An 18,953-nucleotide genomic window follows, 5' to 3' on the forward strand; every position below is an offset into this window, starting at 1 on the left:
GATTGAGAGCAGCCCTGCAGAGAAGGACTTGGGGGTGTTGGTTGACAAGAAGCTCAACATGACCCAGCAATGTGTGCTTGCAGCCCAGAAAGCCAGCCATATCCTGGGCTGCGTCAAAAGAAGCGTAACCAGCAGGTCAAGGGAGGTGATTCTCCCCCTCTACTCTGCTCTTGTGAGACCCCACCTGGAGTACTGCATTCAGTTCTGGGGGCCCCAACATAAGAAGGACATAGACCTGTTGGAGTGAGTCCAGAGGAGGGCCACGAAGACTATCAGAGGGCTGGAGCACCTCTCCTGTGAAGACAGGCTGAGAGAGTTGGGATTGTTCAGCCTGGAGAAGAGAAGGTTCTGGGGAGACCTTATAGCAGCCTTCCAGTACCTAAAGGGGGCCTACAAGAAAGCCGTAGAGAGACTTTTTACAAGAGCATGTAGTGATAGGATAAGGGGTAGTGGCTTTAAACTGCAAGAAGGTAGATTTGGATTAGATGTAAGGAAGAAATTCTTCACTATAAGGGTGGTGAGGCACTGGAACAGGTTGCCCAGAGAAGTAGTGGATGCCCCATCCCTGGAAGTGTTCAAGGCCAGGTTGGATGGGGCTTTGAGCAACCTGGTCTAGTGGAAGGTGTCCCTGCCCATGGCAGGGGGGTTGGAACTAGATGATCTTTAAGGTCCCTTCCAACCCAAACCATTCTCTGATTCTATGAAGTGAAATATGTTACAGCTACTAAAGAAACTTTGCTCAGAAAACAGATGAGGATTGAGAAGCCATAGATGTAGGATTTTTTTTAAATTTAAAATATCTAAATACACAGTTACTTAATTAGGGGCTAAATGAAAATCACAAAAAGAGATCTCAAGCATGCTAACTGCTTAAAAGGACTAAATATTTCTGTAAAGAGTGTGTCGCAGTGGTTTTTAGGCTGCCTGGCTGTCCTGGTTTTGGCTGGGATAGAGTTAATTTTCTTCTTAGTAGCTGGTACAGTGCTGTGTTTTGGATTTAGTGTGAGAATACTGTTGATAACACTCTGATGTTTTAGTTGTTGCTAAGTAGCGCTTATCTTAAGGATTTTTTTCAGTTTCCCATGCTCTGCCAGCAAGCAGGTGTACAAGAAGCTGGGAGGGAGCACAGCCAGGACAGCTGGCCCGAACTAGCCAAAGGGATATTCCATACCATGGAACGTCATGCTTAGTATATAAACAGGGGGGAGTTGGCTGGGAGGGGCAGATTGCTGCTCAGGCATTGGTCAGTGGGTGGTGAGCAATTGCATTGTGCATCACTTGTCTTTTCTTGGGTGTTATTTCTTTTTTTTGTTATATTCCTCTTCATTGCAATTATTATTATATTATTACTATTATTCTTAGTAGTGTATTATATTTTACATTAGTTATTAAACTGTTCTTATCTCAACCCATGAGTTTTACTTTTTTTTTCCCCTCCCTCCTCCCCACCCCACTGGAAGGGGGGAGCGGGAAGCGGCTGCGTGGTGCTTCGTTGCTGACTGGGGTTAAACCACGACACTGGCCCACTGCTTTCTCCTGAGCTTACAGGAAGGAAGGGAGGAGAAATGCTCATACTGCTGTCCTTCCAAGGGAGGACTCAAGAAGAAATACTCAGCATTTAGGCCTCTGAGGGCGTGGTATTAATGTTTGTAACCCGAACTTCATATCCCAAATTAGAAAGAATTAAAACTAGAAACAGATGACACTGCTTTAAGTATTCTTTAATAAAATACACTGCTGTCTCTTCTTAGAGAAATATATCAAGGCAAGTTATTCTGCAAAAATTATTGTAAACTATTAGAGAACACAATGGTGAATGCTGGGGGTGGCTCCAGAGCAAAACTTCATAGACTAGGCAGTCTTTGGAACAAGCACTTTGAAGACCAAAATGCTAACTTTTCTTGATCCAATGTTTCAAAAGCTAAACATTTTCATTATTTTTATTCCCCTGAATGAAATGTGTTTTCTTTAACATTTGTCTTTTGATTCTTGCATGTTAAACTAATTCAGAGCTATTAGGCTACTACATTTGCAAAGTACTGAAGTAGTCTTTGTGAAAGTGCTCAAGACAGTTAATGAAGCTAATGAGATTTTATGTGATCTTCCTACTGATAACTTTTCCTTGATCAGAAGACTCTAGGAAATGGGATTTTTTAAAATTCAGTATACTTCAATTAAAATGTAGGGAGAAAGTATGCATATGAAAGTAAAACACCTCCTCTTTAGCCTAGATTCACAGTGCTTGTACAACAGATGTGACCCCAGTGTATTGCTATGTACAGATTCAAAGATAATTGAATCCTTCTGTAGTAGCTATTAAAAGTGGGTAAATGCTGTATTTCCAGATCAAAATGAAATGGAGAGATATGAAGAATTTTGGGAGAAGTGTGTGAGAAGGGGGGTGGGAGGGAAGAAAAGAAGATGGAAATACTTTTTGTATTGCTAGAAACATTACTCCTTCTTTGCTCAACTTTAACACAAATATTTTCAGCAAATCTTTGCCAATTTAGAATTGCAGCCTGAGAGATATCATAAAAGCCCTGAGCTTGAGGACAAAACCTCCTATGTTCTGCATTTTAAAGGATATTATTTCAATACTTAAGAGTAGCAACTCTTGGTTTTTAGAGAAACATCCAGTTTCATACTAGATTACAAGATACACTTTCATGTTGCCAACATTTTTCCTCTCTGTTTTCTAGCTGATGTCAAAGTTTTTACTAACAGTAATTCAAACGGGAATGGATTTCAGTTTCTCCTTTTGTATAAATGGGTCTTCAGTGCAGTAAAAAGGAAGCTGGAAAAATAATTTTCAATAACAGTGATTATATATTTTTTTTTGAGTTAAAGGAATATAAAGAAATAGCAATCACTGTTTTCTCCATATAATCAAATTAATGTATTTTTGTCCTGGCAGTTTTCTTTTACAAGGACTGAAGAACAGTGAGTTATTCTAATTTGAGCAAGAAGTCTTTACCATTATAATAGTTAAACCTGTGGTCCTCTACTAGGAAAGCAAGCTGTAATCAACCACTTGGCTGTTACTGATTTACACTTATCTCCACTTCGCCTGTTTAACTTCCCATAAGCATGCTAAGCACCTCTTTAGAATGCATTGACCTCTAATTATTTCTTGCTTTATGTATCCCTTAGCCCACATTGAAGAACAAAAAAATATTCCTATTGGTGTACAGCGCAGAATAATACAACCTGGTTTTGTTTTATTTATTTTGTATACAGAATGAAATTTTAACACCTTTAGGTCCTCCAAAAATCAAAATGCCATGCATAATAATTGAATTTCATGCTTTATCATGTGAAGTGACACTGATGAAACTGTTTTTAAGTTATGGGCCAAATTCACTATTGCAGTAGGGTGCAAAATTGCAACATTCAGGCTTTTGACTGTCTGATGACCAAGTTGCAGAAATTGTAGCCATGCCATAAGCTGTAATCTGACATCTTTCTGACGTCACAAGATGCACTGGATTTGTGGGATTTGTACAGCGGAACCTGTACGTTAATACACCTATGTTCATAACGTTCATATTTTTCTGCAGTCAAAGCATGACTGGTAGAAAAGGTGGCTTTATGCTTGAGTGAGAGCATTTCATTTTCTTTTCACTGGAGGAATTTTTAGCCTGGCAGCAATAGCATTATAATAACTGCCAGCTGCTCACTTGGCACAAGAGTGCCTAGAACCAAGAGGAAGAGCCTGGTGCATTATATGTGTAATTTACTTTTCTCTAAAACTTGAAGGTTTAGGCCTCATAAATATTTTGATCTGGTCTTTGATGGCCTTTGTACACATCAGTCTGGGAATATGCATGTGGAGCATAGCTTGCAGATTTTAGTGTAGAGTACATTGAAGTAATTCCCACCAGGATAAGAAGAGAAATTATTCTGGGAGATTCATCTGTGAGTGGGTGGTCAAGAAAGAAGGAAAACCTTTAATGTTAAGCAGATGGACCTCCCTCATTTTATACTGTATATTGAGGATGCAAGATAATCATCTCCCCAAATATTGGATAGTATTGATCTGATTTTCACATCAAAAGAGTAAGGTTCAAGATATTATTTGTGAGGTAGAAACTTGGGAATGGAAAGGAGGCTTTTTTTGTATCCTCAACTCTGTGCTTGCCCACCGCTGTCAGGGCAATGATACAGCAGAAATTAGGTCTGAAAGGGTACACAGGACCAATCGTTGTACCTGTAAACTCCCACAGCTGCAAGCCACAGAGCACTTCTTGACTCACAGTGCCACTTCACTCTGTTATTTAAAATTGACTTCAGAAACTACAGTGTACGAAAGGAGAAACCAGGGAAGACTATGGGCCTTTTTAACATCTTTATTTCTAAATCCTTGAGACATATCTGAAAACAGACCATACAAGGGTAGGAAGTAGGTAGGAAGACATGGTGGTCTCTGCTGGTCTGATTTTGGGAGAGAAATTTTGCTCTGATCTGATAGCTCGACCATAAGTATCTGAGCAACAAACACTGAGACACCCAAGAAAGTTAATACCAGTAGGTGCTATCTTGCATCCCTAGGATGCAAGCTCCTTGCATCTCTACATTTCATTTCTTATAGTGGACAATCTTCAGTGAAATTAGAGGAAACTGAAATTCAGGCCATTTCACCTGCATCCATGAGGGAAAGGAAACATTTTCCTTGTCCTGAAGATGTCCTGGAGCGTGCATGGGAGTATAATATTTGTGAATTCAGAGCTCTAAACTCTAAAGGAGTATGTGATTTGAAGCAAGTTGTTTAATTTGCTGCACAGTTATGTATTAAAAAAAATAGCGATGTCTTCTTTCTTGGCAGGCTTTCTCTGTGTTAAATAGATTCTTTGTAGAAGGAGCTGTCTTATTCAAAAGTCCCATGCAGTAGTCAACTAATGAGTCTCTGATCTCAGCTGCTAGTGTAATGTAAACAAATGGTGCTTTCCTATAACAAAGCGCTGCTTTAGTGATACTTTTTTTTAGGAGATTTGTGCCAAGCCTGATCTATTTCAAATGAATGGGGAAGCAACATTTTGATTGAAAGCAACTGCAAAAAACAACCTGCTATGCAAATTCCAAACTTTCAGTTGGGAGTTCCCACATCTAGGGATTGCAGTTCACTCTAAATCCTGTTTGAGATGTGGACAAGAGAGTAAAGCAATGAAAAAAATGGTAGAAAGGTGACATAGTTTAGGAGTCTTCCATGCTGACTCTAGGCAGTAGCTGTAAGGAAGATGTCATTCTCTCTTCTTTCTTCCCCTCATTGTTTTTGTTGCAGTACAGGGATAAGAGTATATCTGTGTTTGTGCCTTCTTCCTGCCGCATATGTACAACACCTGCGATTAATGAGAATCTGAGAGGAGGTGGTTCTTTCTCTTTCCTTTATACTTTTCATACTACTTATTCTCCCTCCCCTTCCTTCTGGAGGTACAGGGCAATGAAAGAAGGAATTTAGCCAGATTGATGCTTTTTCTTTCATGTACAGCTGTATGTGTCTTGGGATATTACAATTGGGTCTGTTTCTCCTGCCCTTCCGCTAAAATTCCATCATATTTTTTGGCTCCCAGGCTTCTCTGACAGAAGGATAATAATATGCACATGATCTGTTTCTGCTTCAGCTACTTACAGATTGTGAGTGGCAGTGGGGCTGACCAGCTGCTGCTTGTTTCATGGAGTTACTGCCTCAGTTGCTTTGAGGAACAGAAAAGGAAACTGGCTTCTTTACAGGTTGAGGGTGAGAGGAGGGCTTCTTTCTGCAGTGTCACCAGAACAGTGGAAGACTGCCTTTTTTCATGCAGGTTCTTTTCCTCGCAAACTTTCAGTGCCCTATGCAAAATAAATGTAGTTTCAGAAAATGCTATCATCAAGTTTATCCCGACTTATCTCAGCAGAAGTAGCAAAACTGAGAGTGGAATTTTGACTCTCTGAAGTAGTCAGTTCAGATGAGCTTCTACCTACAGGCAGAATAACATTAAGGAGTCCCCAGAGTATGTGCTTCTCTGGGACTTATGTGTCCCATTTGATTTGACTGTTCACTAAATGATTGCTTGCCAAGCTTCCTCATCAAACCCCAAATTGATACAAACAATAATATATACAATTAGATCCAAATAGTGGTTGAAATTCTTAAATTAAAAAATTTAAGAGTGAACTGGTTTTGTTTGTTTAATTAGGTTGTGTGTCTTCCACATCTGTGGGGATGCACTGTTCTAAAATGAGCCCTACTGGATGAGGTAAAGCTGTAAGTGTTGCACACTGATGCCTCCCAATGACCAACATAAAGCAGCACACTATGTATATTTGTAAAACTCTTCATCTCCCCCACTCATAATATCATCATTAGATCATCTTTTTAAGTAACTGTTAAACTTATCATGTACCAGCCAGCGAGTGTCTTTGTGTTAAATTCTCATTTAACATTGTGCAGTGATTGCATATTATCAAGCAAGGGGGGACAGCTGCATCATTTTATAATGCATGTATGTGGAGCCAATAACTCTTGTATTTTTAACACAGTAGTAAGAATTCCATAGAAGCTGAAATAATAGCTAGTGTACTCCTAATCTTTAAAAATAATATTAATAAAAAAAATTCAGTAGAAATGTCAATGTATATAAAAATTCCATCTACTGCCTTATGGTATCCAACAAAATCTTTTGTTGTCTAAAGAGCCAGTTGTATTATTCAAGGAATGCATTCTCATTTTGAGTATTTTCATACTTTAACAAATAACATTCTCTGCATGTTCCTATCTCTTTTTCTTGTCTTTTTCCTCTCACAACTGTATTTAAATAAGACCACCATAACCAACTAATTTGTGGACACTGATAAAAAAAAAAAAAAAATTTCTATTTTAAGGGACAACCTAAAAATCCAGGAAATTGGCATCACCTTCCAGAGACAGTGTTCTTGATTCAAGGTCAGACAATTGATCTTTAACCCACACTGCATAGTTTAAAGTGGTTTTTTAGCATAGGGATTGTCTGCTGATATCAGTTCTTTTTTGTATGTTTATATTGGTAGAACTTAATGAGTTTACATATATTTTGATGAATAATTGCTGCCTTGTAAAATTGCCACCTACCTACAGTGACTCTTATGAATATTTGATGATAATAAGTAGTAGGAACTTCACTGTGATGCTCACATGCACTTAAAAAAGCAGCAGCACAGGAATAGCTTTTGTTCTCCTTTTTTTGCTTGTGGTAAACAGTATGACATTTATATACATGTTAATTGTTAGACATATCTAACATATTCCTGTCTTAATACTAGGAGTTCCATTTAAATCAGAATCCTGTTGTTTTAGGAGGGGAAGGATGCAGGATGGAAGATGCAGTTTTTAACATCTAGATTTCTATTTTAAGTTGAGGCAGGGTCGACTGGTTGGTCTCATGTTCTAGCTATGAATTAGCAGCTGAGAAAAAGGAAAAAATACAGTAGAACATACTCACTATTTTGCAGATGCAGCTATGTTCTACAAAATGTAAAATTTGTATCTGTGGATCAACAATTTTGTAGACTTCTGTGCAATGTCTTTGGTCTATCCAGTATTGCCTTATAGATCCTATAGGCAGTACTTTTGTGTCATATTGCAAATTAAGCAATGTCTGTCAACAGCAGGCATCACCTTTTATCATCTCTTCACCTGGTTTCTTTTTTTGTAGATGGTGTAATAGAGGGTCCTCACCTTGTATGTTGTTTCAAGATGTTTTTTTATGAAGCTGGTATTGAAAACCACATTCCTGATTTAATTGTGTTGAATTGTGATGCTTAGTTTTGTTTGCACGTTTGAAAACTTACTGCTTTTATTATCCAACTTGCTTTACAGACCATGTTCAAAACACAAACTAATGTTTTCTAAGTTGCTGTAGCTTGTTTAATTACATATTCTTCCTTCTGAGACTTGCAGAGCCTGCTACATAGCTACATTTTTCCTTACTAAAGTGGTGAGGACAGCAGCAACAGCTCTGACATTTATAGTTAGAGGGTTTTTGTACTTAAAATAATCTGGCATAGTAGTTACTAGAATTATTTTTTCCAGTAGCTCCTACATATTGAGAGTGTAAAACCCATAAGTTTATTAATGCTACTATAGCATTTTTCTTGAAAAGCAGTGCTTTACAGAATTTATTTTTCTTTCAGGGAATCTGTTTCCTCCTATTGCAGCTCAGGATCTTCAGTTTGTTCTGAAGGCTGGATACCTGGAAAAACGCAGAAAAGGTAAGTCTAACTATCTTTGTGAAAACTAGTGCATATTTTATATCTGGGAAGTCTATGTGTCAGCATTTGATGTTATACACACAAATAACTTTATACAGGAGTGATAAGTAAAGTGGAATAGAAGCTGAAATGTTGAAGCATTATTATGCAAAAGAAGCGCAGCACATAATTGCTCCTGTAGTATTAAAAGAAAATCCTATTTCTTTATTGACTAAAAAAATCATGCTGTGAAAGTCTGCTGTCAGCCATAATTCAGAGACTTTCAGATATTTTTGAAGAAAACATTAGGAACGTATGTAAAAGTACCATATGTTGACTTCATGTTTCAGTGAGCATCAAGATTTATTTTCCTTCAAGAGGGCAAATATTGATCTCAGCTTTGGTTCAGTCAATATTTACCTTGATTCAATAAATCTTATATTGTCACTTTAATACCCACTTAATGCTGCAATAACTCTAGGAAATATTTAGGAAGTTGTTCATTATTTCCTTATATTTAATGTTACGCATGACTTCTCTCTTTATATGATTTCAAATTCCCATTTGTTTTCTTACCACCAATTTTTATTTCTAATTTCCTTCTCAGTGCCATACATTTCTCTTCTTCATACCCAGATTTTGTTTCCTTTGCTTAGTGCCTTTCCTGTCGTCTCCTCCCTCTTACCTCACCCTTGAAAAGAAGTACCGTATTTGGGTTCACTAATGACATAAAGTGATATAACACAGATTATATTAATTGCAGACCACAGTTTTCTTGGCTTTGAATGGCAGAAGCGTTGGTGTGCTATCAGTAAGACGGTCTTCTATTATTATGGAAGCGACAAAGGTAATTATAATAATTATGATAAACTATAAAAGTGATCTTTTAATGCACAGAAGACTATGAAAGCTTTAATGGAGCTGGAAACTGAATCTAAGGTCATTTTAAGAAAGCAAATGGAACTTTTAAAAGAATAGTTGGTTCTTAAACAGTGCTGTGAATTTTAAAAATGTGTAAATATTCTTCAGAATCTGTAAGTCATGTGCACATTTCCTAAAGCAGGGCAACTGAGGAAAAAAGATTAAGTTACTTGTAAAGCTACTTTGTGCACCAATAACAGCTAGCTATTAGGTTTGATAGTATGCTGGTACTCAATTGATTTACTGGACAGAAAATGTTCTTTCTGTCCAAACAGGATTTTAATTTTAAAACACCCTCTAGCAATTATACCTTCTGAATTCTTTAAAGATGATTCTATCCAGGAAAATGTTAGTCTAAAAACCGCATAGTGGAGTTCCGTGTTTCTTTCTAAATAGCTTATGTTCTGAAAATGCTAGAAATGAAGTCACATATTTAACCAAAAGCCAGTCATGGAGATTAAAACTAGCTTCTGAAGGTGACTTTTAACTTTTAATGGCCAGTTTAGAAAGAATGTGGCATAAATGTTGGGATATCACTTTGAATTTTTAAAATTGACAGTCAAATAAAACATCCTTTAAATTGTGTGCCAAGCGTATTTGATGTTTAAGGGTAAAACAAATGATACAGAACTATATCTGAGTAAATTTTAAAAGTGCAATTATGTCTTCCCCGCCCCCCATACTTATTTCTGGGCAAACTTTCCATTGAAGGTTTTTTTTCTTCTGCTTATGTTTGTGTGACTACTTGAGATTAGTGCAGGTAGTTACTTTGTGTTGTTTTATTCAAAGACTAATTTAATTTGGTCCAGTTTGTTTCATTCCTCAATATGTTGACTCATTTAAACTTATCCTCTCTTTAAAAACAAAAGAAATAAAGTAAGAGTCTAATCATAAGTCCAGTTTTCATCTTGCTACAGTTTCCCATCATATTCTCTGTTTCCAGAGTTTTGTTAGTATGTCTGCTAAATGTTCCATTTTCTTCTTTACTCTTTCCTTGGGATTTACAGCTTGATCAAGCTTCAAAAACATAAACAATCTTTATTAAAAAATTTTGAGGAGGTGTGGCATAACACTGATTTGTCAGTAATGATTTATTTCTTTCTCTGGAAAATTATCTTGTGCTGTTTGTTTATATACAGTTATACATTACCTAGTACTTTAAAAATGGCAAATTTTTTGGTCAGAATATATTGCTAGTTCTTAAAGATTGTTCTGGGTTGTTAAATCTTTGTCTTCTCATCTGCTAGTTTTTGGGAAAAAAGAGAGAAAGCTTGGTATTTTGTACATTTTTTTTTTTTCCTTTTGTCTATGCTAATGATTATTTATGCTTTCTAGCATATGGTCTTTGGATTAAGGCAGGAAAGCTGCCCACCTGCCCTCTTTCCATCTTTTTTTTTTTTTTTTTTTTTTTTGCAACAACTTGACTATCAAGGCTGCGTTGTAACTTCTAATACCTATGCTGAGAGTTAAGATACATGGAAGCATGTTCCCTAGCACTCGGCACGTTGATGTCATGTTAGGAACTGACTGTGATACGCTGTGGGATCTCTTTCCTTTACGGATCTATAGACAGATGCTTTGGCTTATACATTTACAGCTTTTGTAGGGTGCAGACTGTTTGCGGAAGATCCTCCTAACCGTAACCTAATGATGTGGGAGAAGCACGTAGCCCATGGAGGCACATAGTCCATGGGAATTGTATAGGCATGGCTGGACTCCAAACAGTAGTTCATGGAGGAAGCAAACAAATCGGATGCATGAATTTCTGCCCTACCTCCACGTGACTGGTGCTGTTAGTGCAGAAAAACTAGCGCAGCATGGTGAAATTGTTTCGTCTTGCAGATCTAGATGACCAGCAGTCACTCCAGAACTTGCCTTTGAAGAAGGAAGCTTTTTTCTAGACTGGTCAGAGGTACTTTCTTCAGCCCTCTGATGCCATAGTACATAAAGGTGCCTGTTCCAGGGCAGAAGCAAGTCGCCATCATTGTGCGGAAACTGGACACCAGTGACTGCTGTAGTTCATGGCAAACTGGTTTGTTGTTGAACTGAGCTGTTGTCGTGATGGTTGTGAATGTATGTACTGCTGTTTACCATGCTGTTTAGCTGCAGATTGTCAGCACGGACGAGGTGTGCGATGAGACAGTCCTGAGGAGGTCTGGCATTTAGTCACTGGAAGAACCTGAAACTGTTTTCACTCCCACTATTATGGCCAGCAGTGGTACCTGCCGTAGTATGCTGTTGTATTGGGGCCCTTCTTTTGCTATCACCCTTGATGCTGTACCAGATAACTTGGACCACGTAGAAAATCAATGTGTGTTCTTGCCAACTGTAGAACAGCGGCTTCATGCAAATTTCTGCCACCTCCTGAATCGTTGGGATGGCATCTGTCTAAATGATGCCGGTCTGCCTTAGCCTGTGCAGTGTCTGCAGATGTTTTGTATCAGCTGGGCCCTGGTTTCTGACAGGTTCCAGGGCTGATTCACACAACAGGAAAATTCCCCCTCGTCAATGTGAACCCAGTTTGAAGAGAGACAGGGATTCCATACGTGCTCAGTCCTGCTGCCTGTGTCACTTCTAATGGGTAATGGAGTGCTAGTGCCTGTGTGTTGTGGGACGTAACACAGAGAGGCAGCAGGGATTTCTAGGTCCTGCTTCGCTTGTTTTGCGTTGTGTATGTTTTTAAAACCGGACACACAGGCGAATAATCTGTGAAGGATATTTTGTATCTGGTGCAGCGTGTATTTTGTTCGCCAAGGTTTGATTTTCATGCTTAAATAACAGTGTAAATGTAACTAAATGCTAAATGTGAGGCTATAGGATGCCTTTTTGTTAGGCTGTGTAGATTTGTTGTTTCCAAAACACTTTTAATTCTTCTAACTTTCTCCTTTTTACATTGGGAGAGCAAGAAGTATGGAAGTGTATAAAGCTCAAAAACACATGTAAGGAAAAGTTTCAGAATCATTTATTCAGAGCTGAACGATGAAAAATATGAGGTCTAGTCCAGGAGAATATAGTACAAGCTAAAGCCTGTGAAAATACAGTAAATGACTGTGTGTTTGCGTATGTGTGTGTGTGTTCAGCTAAGAGATTACAAGCATCCTTTTACAGTTGTGATGCCTGCAGGCTAATGAATGCCTTGTTTCCCTGTTTCCTCCTCTATTTTCTCATCATTTGGTGCAGCATTGAATAGTGAAACAATGTTATTTATCCCTGCAATATAGACAGGTCTAAGCAAATCACCTACATTTTTTTTTCCCTGATCAATGATATGTGGAGTAGATGGAGGAACATGGCTTAAAGGTTTGACCTAATTATATGTCAGAAATAGGTGTTGCAGGAAGCGTGTGTATATTTATGCTTGTGCTGCAATATCTGCAGCACAGCTTGCGGCCCACAACATTGCAGAGAAGCATGTTCAAATGTCAGAGCTGGCTTGGATTTCCAGAAGCTTGCCTGGTCCTCCTTTTCATAGTCTTTCCTTCCATAAACCTTCTATAGTCCTTGTCTTTTCTTTGCTTCCATGCAGTTGCATCCTGAGTTGGGTACCGTGTTTGCATATCGTTTTTCTATATGATCTCTGGCAGTTCCTGTGTACTCAAGCACCTAGGTGGTATGGCTAACCTTTCAGACCTCAAAGTGCATGTGAAGAAGGAAAGTTAATTTGTTGCTTTATAAATGAATGGATGAATGGCTTCATTACTTCTTCCTCAGTAGGCCACATTGTTATATGCCCTTCTGTCTCAGCAAACTGGAGAGATCAGCTAAATGTTTAGCAAGACAGTAATTGATAACATCATGGTAATTTTTTCCCCTGTTAATGAGCACTAAAAATTTATTTTCATTTTTATAACTTGAAAATGGTATCTGCCTGCCTGCCAGTAATATGATGTTGAAGAGGAGGATAATTCAGAGGCTTTTAGAAAAGTCTGAGTTTATTTTTTTAATTTTTGGGTTTTTTTAATTTTTATTTTTAACATGGACATGAAAGTTTTGGATTTCTCTGAATAGTAAGATAGTGATGGCCAGGCCAATGGATGGACTACTTCTATTTGTGCAAAAGAGGGTTTTTGTTTTATTTTGTGTTTTTGTTTTTTGAAGAACTTGGTGACTGAACAATATTAAGCGAGAGGGAAGCCTAGTTAGAGTTGCATTTGCAAATCTGTCCTAGTGACTTGCCTAACCAGGCTACTGGAATTTCTGTCACATGGTAAGCTAGCAAATTTCTCCTTCTAGGAGTGAGGAAAGATATACAAATCCAATGGAAAGCTGTTGAAGTATCATTTTGCTTTTAGCTACAGATCTCCTTCTCTTAGTCCTCCCTCTCTGAACAACCACACAGGAAAGGCAAAAATCCTTGTTTAGTTTAGACTTTACTTTTGACAGAATCCATAATTGAAATCTGCAGGAATTGTGAATGTTAAATAGAACTTTGTTGTAGCAGGGTGATGGCAAAGGCATCTATTTAATGAGTACTGAGTCTTCTGCTATGAGAATGTTAAATTCAGACCTTGAGAGGCACACTTGCCATTAATAGTGTGTTATTTAAAAAATAACTGTTGATTATAAGCAACTGAATATAAACAAACTGGTGCCCGAAGTAGTGTGTTTCAATCATTGCCTCTATTTCTTCATTTTTTTAATTTAGATTTCTCAGAGGACTAGGTTAAAGGAAAGAAAAAAAAGAAAAAAAATCAATTGCATTTCAGATCTGCTATCTAAAAGGGAAGAACTCCTATGCATGCGTTTGGAAAGGACTGTTCCAAAAGCTGGAAAAGGAATTACCATTTTGGAGATACTGACACTTACTATTTTTAGAAAGCAGACATCCTGCATATGGAAAAGTATGCGAAACTACATTTAGCATGAAGCCATGTAAACCATAAGATCTTACAGGCTCCTAATTTCAAGACGAAGAGAGTTAAATTACAGATTCTAATAGTATCTATAAATGCTTTATCAGTCTCTGAAATCTTTCTGTTTGCCTTTGTTCCTTATGCATTTCTCTGTAACTTCTTTCCTTTCTACTATCCTAGTCCTTTCTGTTCTTCAGAATGCACTAATTCTTTTTACATGTGCTAATAATATGGGCACATCGCCTTAGGCCTCAAATTTACAACCCAATTATTTCAAGACCCCATTGAAGGTTTACCCTTCTTTGTTTTAAAAGTTCCCATGGACTCAGTTATGCAAGGTTACTTCAAAACCCTTTTTCTCTGCTTCCCTTGAGACTTTTTTCCCAATATAATATTGGCCCTGTTTCTGTTGTTAACAACATTTCACTATTTTTAGGATGAATGAAGTTTATATGTAAGAAAAATGTTTGAAGTGGCTCTCAAATTTCATTCAGATCTGTATTTTCTCTATTTTAAATGTAGCCCCCATATTTATTTCTCTCAAATATCTATGTACTAGTTTTGACTTTTGTTTTAATACTTAGTGCCTGACTCTCCACTCTGTTTTACTAGCTCTTTACAATTCTAAATTCCTGATGCAAAATGATGTACACAGACCCAGATTTATTTTTCTGTTGTGGGCCTGATACGGGGAGAAGAGAAGAGGAGGAGGAGATGAGAGCAAAGAACAACTTATTCTGAAATGAGATTTGACTTAATTGTGGAACAACTTATGCTTGATGATGTTTGCGATCCTTTTTGCTTTTACAAGACTGATAGTATTATACTTTTTGCAGTTCTGTTCTATGTTGTTCTGGGACAACTTAAGGGTTTCCTGTTGTTGAATTGCAAAGCCCTATCTTGAGAAAATAAGAGGCAGCAAGAATGTTATCGTTCTTTAGAGAAGTGTGTTCCATCCGCATGTCTCTCCCTAGTTCCTCCTAAGTATGCTATTGCATTCCTGCCTAGGCAAAACTCCGGTTCTGATTTGGGGGTTCAAAATGGAAGTGAGATCTCTGTAATGTACATGTGCTTCCTGAAGTACTTTTAAGGCTCCTGCCATAAAAACCAACTATATCTAATTTTAAGTCTCCAAGTAAAATCTTTAAGTCTTCAAAATTTTTAAACATTAAAAACTGTTTAACTCTCCCTAAAGCACAGTCTCCAGAAAATATTTCTGGTATAAACAATGTAACTCTGAATGTGAAAGTTCACAGAAGTCACGGTGGCACTAACTTCACACGGCAGCTTTAAACTGAAAGCCCAAGTCTGTCTGCACACCTATTTAGCTGCAAGCCTTTGCTGATAAATGAAGTCGAGATGATCGTTGGGTCTGATGATCACAAGATGGCCCTGCCTTCAAGCCTGCACCTGGCTACTGCGCCTGGCCAAACAGCTGTCATGGGTCATGGTTTGCTCCATGGTGATCAGGTGATGGGGTTGGTGTCCAGTCCTACCTGGAAGGGTCTATTCTGCAAGAGCAACTGGGATTTGTAGACCTCCATTGCTTGTCACCATCAGAGCATGCAGCTGAGCTATAGCTGTCCTGTGTCCTGCCATTCTGTATTTGTGGAGCCATTTCTCAGGACATACTAGGTCTTATCTCTGGCTTGCTGCCACAGGGAGTGTGAATGCATACTGAGAGTCTTTCTTTCAACTGTAATGGGTTCTAGGTCAGGGCTGTGAAGTGTCTTGTTGTCTTAAAATTTCCTCATGGTCAACGTTTTAAGCATATGCATAATGCTACATTGGACTTTAATCAGAGGTACTTTACTGCACAGACAATTAGAAGCAAAAGTAGCAATGCTATGACTAGTCTGTTGCTATAAAGGTCAGTGAAAGAATTTAATAGCAAAGGATAAATATTTTTTTTTGGTGGTGCATACAGGTAATTTTCATTAGCACTGGAACAGCATGTTCAGAGAGATAAGATGAAGACAGTATAAACAATAAAACAATCAAATGCAATTTGGATGCCATGCACCACGTTCCCCTTCCAGTGCAAAGTACAGCATCTTTGTGTTTTAACTGTACTGCTCTTTGAAAGAACGAGTACCAGTACAGAGATCATCTGAGATTAGCTCTGTAAAACTGTATTACCATAAAAGGGATCATCCATGTCACAGAGAAGCAGTCTCAGAAATAATCCAAGAGACTAAATTTGAATACTTGCCTCATTTTTATCTTTACAAAATGTTTTTACCTTTTGAACCTGCTGTTTGTTTATTCTGTCTGTGTTTTCCTATCTTCTTGGGTTTTGATAAACCTCTAGCATAGGAGAGTGAGAAATTAATGTGTTTCACTTCATCTTCTCCCTGAGGTCACAAGTGAGGGAACAATAAAGTTTCTAGGCAGAAATGAATGTCATTAAAAGAGGACCTAGTTAACCTATTGCAAGTTATTATTTCTAATACCTGCCTTGGTGCAATTCCATGAATTTTGCATCTGTGTGGTGTTTGATATAGGGGTGGAGGATTGAGCAAATATAAAATATTAGTACTGTATCATTAGTACTTAATTAAGACTTACTGTGGGGGAAGGGACTAGAAGAGAAAATAGAACAGTGCCCTGGATTTTCTCATATAATTGTGTTATTTGGTATTTACTTGCCCTGGGTGAGAGTTCATAAAAAGGTGGAAGGTCAAAGAATTTGTGTCTATGTGCATGTAAGATTGCTAGCAAGAGTATTTGTATGGTGACTGCCCTTATGTCCATTGATGTTCATGTTGCTGTGTTAGCCAATTTTTGCCCTCTCAGGAGTGGAAAAAAGATTTTCTTTCCTATTAAATTTCCAGAAAGATGACAAAATTATGTTGAAAATTGTAGTTTTTCCTGGTTTATCTACTGTAGAAGTTTTCTCCTTTTGTTGACAAACATAAGCAATGGATGCTTGATTTGCACCTAAGTTCTGTTCAGCAATACTTAAAGTAGTTTTGCTGTTGTGCCTGATGCTTATTGTTAATTAATGCTTTTCTCTGCTGTGTGAAAAACCCACACTTGGTGGCATTTTCTTTCATTTGCAACTCCACTTTGTTCTTTGTTTGCCTGAGCAAAATGTGACTGATGATGCCTATCTTCACTTGAATGCTGCACTGTGATCTACAGAAATTGCAAAACTGAATTACTTTTGCTTTTTGGTTTGTTTTTAATAGTAACCAAAACATGCCAGAGCACATAAAATCAGATGTAGGGTTTGGTCTGAAGAGCTCAGAAGGAGCGCACAGGTGCTGCTTGCCCAACATGCAGTATATTTAAAGTCAAGCCTGTTGTAAGTGATACTTTTATAAACCAGAACCTTTGAAAAGTAGAATTGTCTTTAAAACAAACACATGGCTCTACATAATAAACTGTGGTAGGGCTCAGTACTTTTATTAGCTAATTAAACATTTGCTGTGTTTAGAGAAATGCCTTTGGAACACACACCTGAATTTATAACAAAATTCATTCTGTATTTCTGCCATGTGGAAAGGAGGCACATCTGGGAGTGGGTGGGAGAATGTGATAAGAAGCTTTTCCAATTGCTTAAAAAGGAGTTTGAAGTTTATTTTTTGAGTGAAGTGTTTAGTTTAGGAGGGAGCTCAGCAAGTTCTGAGCTAGACAGGTTTTCCCATTGGTTTACTGAACCTGAAAGAGACACTGATTTATAGGAAACATGTCTTGCAAGTTCCAGTTCTTGGCTTTCCCTAGATACAAGTGTCATAACATGCACTTCTTACTAAATAAGACCACCATCTGCAAACATCCCCCTGTGGAATTCCTTAGGCATCCTACAGAAAAATGTACTTTTGTGTATGTCTTCCTTTAAAATAAAGCTTTATCTCCAGAAGCATCACTTAATAATTTTGCTAAAAACCTCCCTGTTCTTTGTAAAATTCATGAAATAGAAAACAAAATCTGAATAAACGATAACCTGCTGAGCCACTTACATTCACTGTTGTAAATGAAGCTCTAACTTTGTTTTTTATCTCCAACAGACAAACAACAGAAAGGTGAATTTGCCTTAGAGGGCTACACCATCAGAATGAATAATAGCCTTCGGAAGGATGCAAAGAAAGATTGCTGTTTTGAAATCTCTGCTCCTGATAAGCGCATTTATCAGGTTGGACTTTTTTATGTTGACTTGAAATTAAATTGATAAAGCCGTTACAATTCCAGTTACTGAATTAACATTTCAGTAAAACAACTTTCACTGACATCTTAATGAAAAAAGGAAACCCTCGCTTGCTTATATTGTATATTGATATAGTAGGAAAAAAATCTGATTTAAAATATGTATGTATGTGTTCAGATATTATCTTTTTGGACAAGAGCAAGGAAATCTATCATCTTTATCTATTGGTCATTTCAATGTTAGTATTTTAATATCTATTGTGTAGCACGTCTGCGTGATTTCTTGGATGAATTAAATAGTAAAAAAAGTTAAAATATATATCAGTGTTAAATACATATTGTATTGGTCATGGCTTTGCAAGGAAAATCTACGTAAAGGCACATATCAGCTGTGCAATTCAGAGATCTATCAGCTAGACATCAATATGGAATGTAAGTTTAATAAGTTTTAAATATCTGAGATTGCAGTTGAAAGCCAGTTAATTAAGCTGTCAGGTAGTGTGTTGGAGTCTGACAAGAACATTTTTAAGAAAACTGTACCCAGCAGTCTAAAGAAATTCATGGGTGTCTTCTAATTGTCAAGGGCAAATTTTGTTCATCAGTTCTGGCTTTGACATTGATGAAGAGAAGCAGCTTTTTTCTGCACAGCTGCCAGCTGCTGATCAGAGTTTCAAATCCATCATCCTCTCCTTCAATTACGTAAATTTGTCAAAATTAGCTGTACATTATAAGAAGCATCCTTGCAAGAAAAGTACCAGAAGACATGAAAAGAATTACTAATGGTTTCTTGAGGAAGTGACGAGAATGCTACAGTCCCTCTTTTTTATT

The 18,953-nt window shown here is 37.6% G+C and overlaps 1 protein-coding gene across 2 annotated transcripts in view; it reads left to right on the forward strand.

Moving 5' to 3' along the window:
- The window catches only part of SKAP2 (src kinase associated phosphoprotein 2), a 123,092-nt gene that overhangs the window by 64,910 nt on the left and 39,229 nt on the right, over positions 1-18,953 (forward strand). For both annotated transcript variants that reach the window (XM_050891877.1, XM_050891878.1), the window contains exons 5-7: positions 8,146-8,223; positions 8,966-9,049; positions 17,990-18,114. In XM_050891877.1, the coding sequence (XP_050747834.1) occupies positions 8,146-8,223; positions 8,966-9,049; positions 17,990-18,114 (287 nt within the window). The remainder of the gene's footprint in view (positions 1-8,145; positions 8,224-8,965; positions 9,050-17,989; positions 18,115-18,953) is intronic.

Source organism: Gymnogyps californianus, chromosome 2 (genome assembly GCF_018139145.2).
Source record: "Gymnogyps californianus isolate 813 chromosome 2, ASM1813914v2, whole genome shotgun sequence".
NCBI classification, from domain to species: Eukaryota; Metazoa; Chordata; class Aves; order Accipitriformes; family Cathartidae; genus Gymnogyps; species Gymnogyps californianus.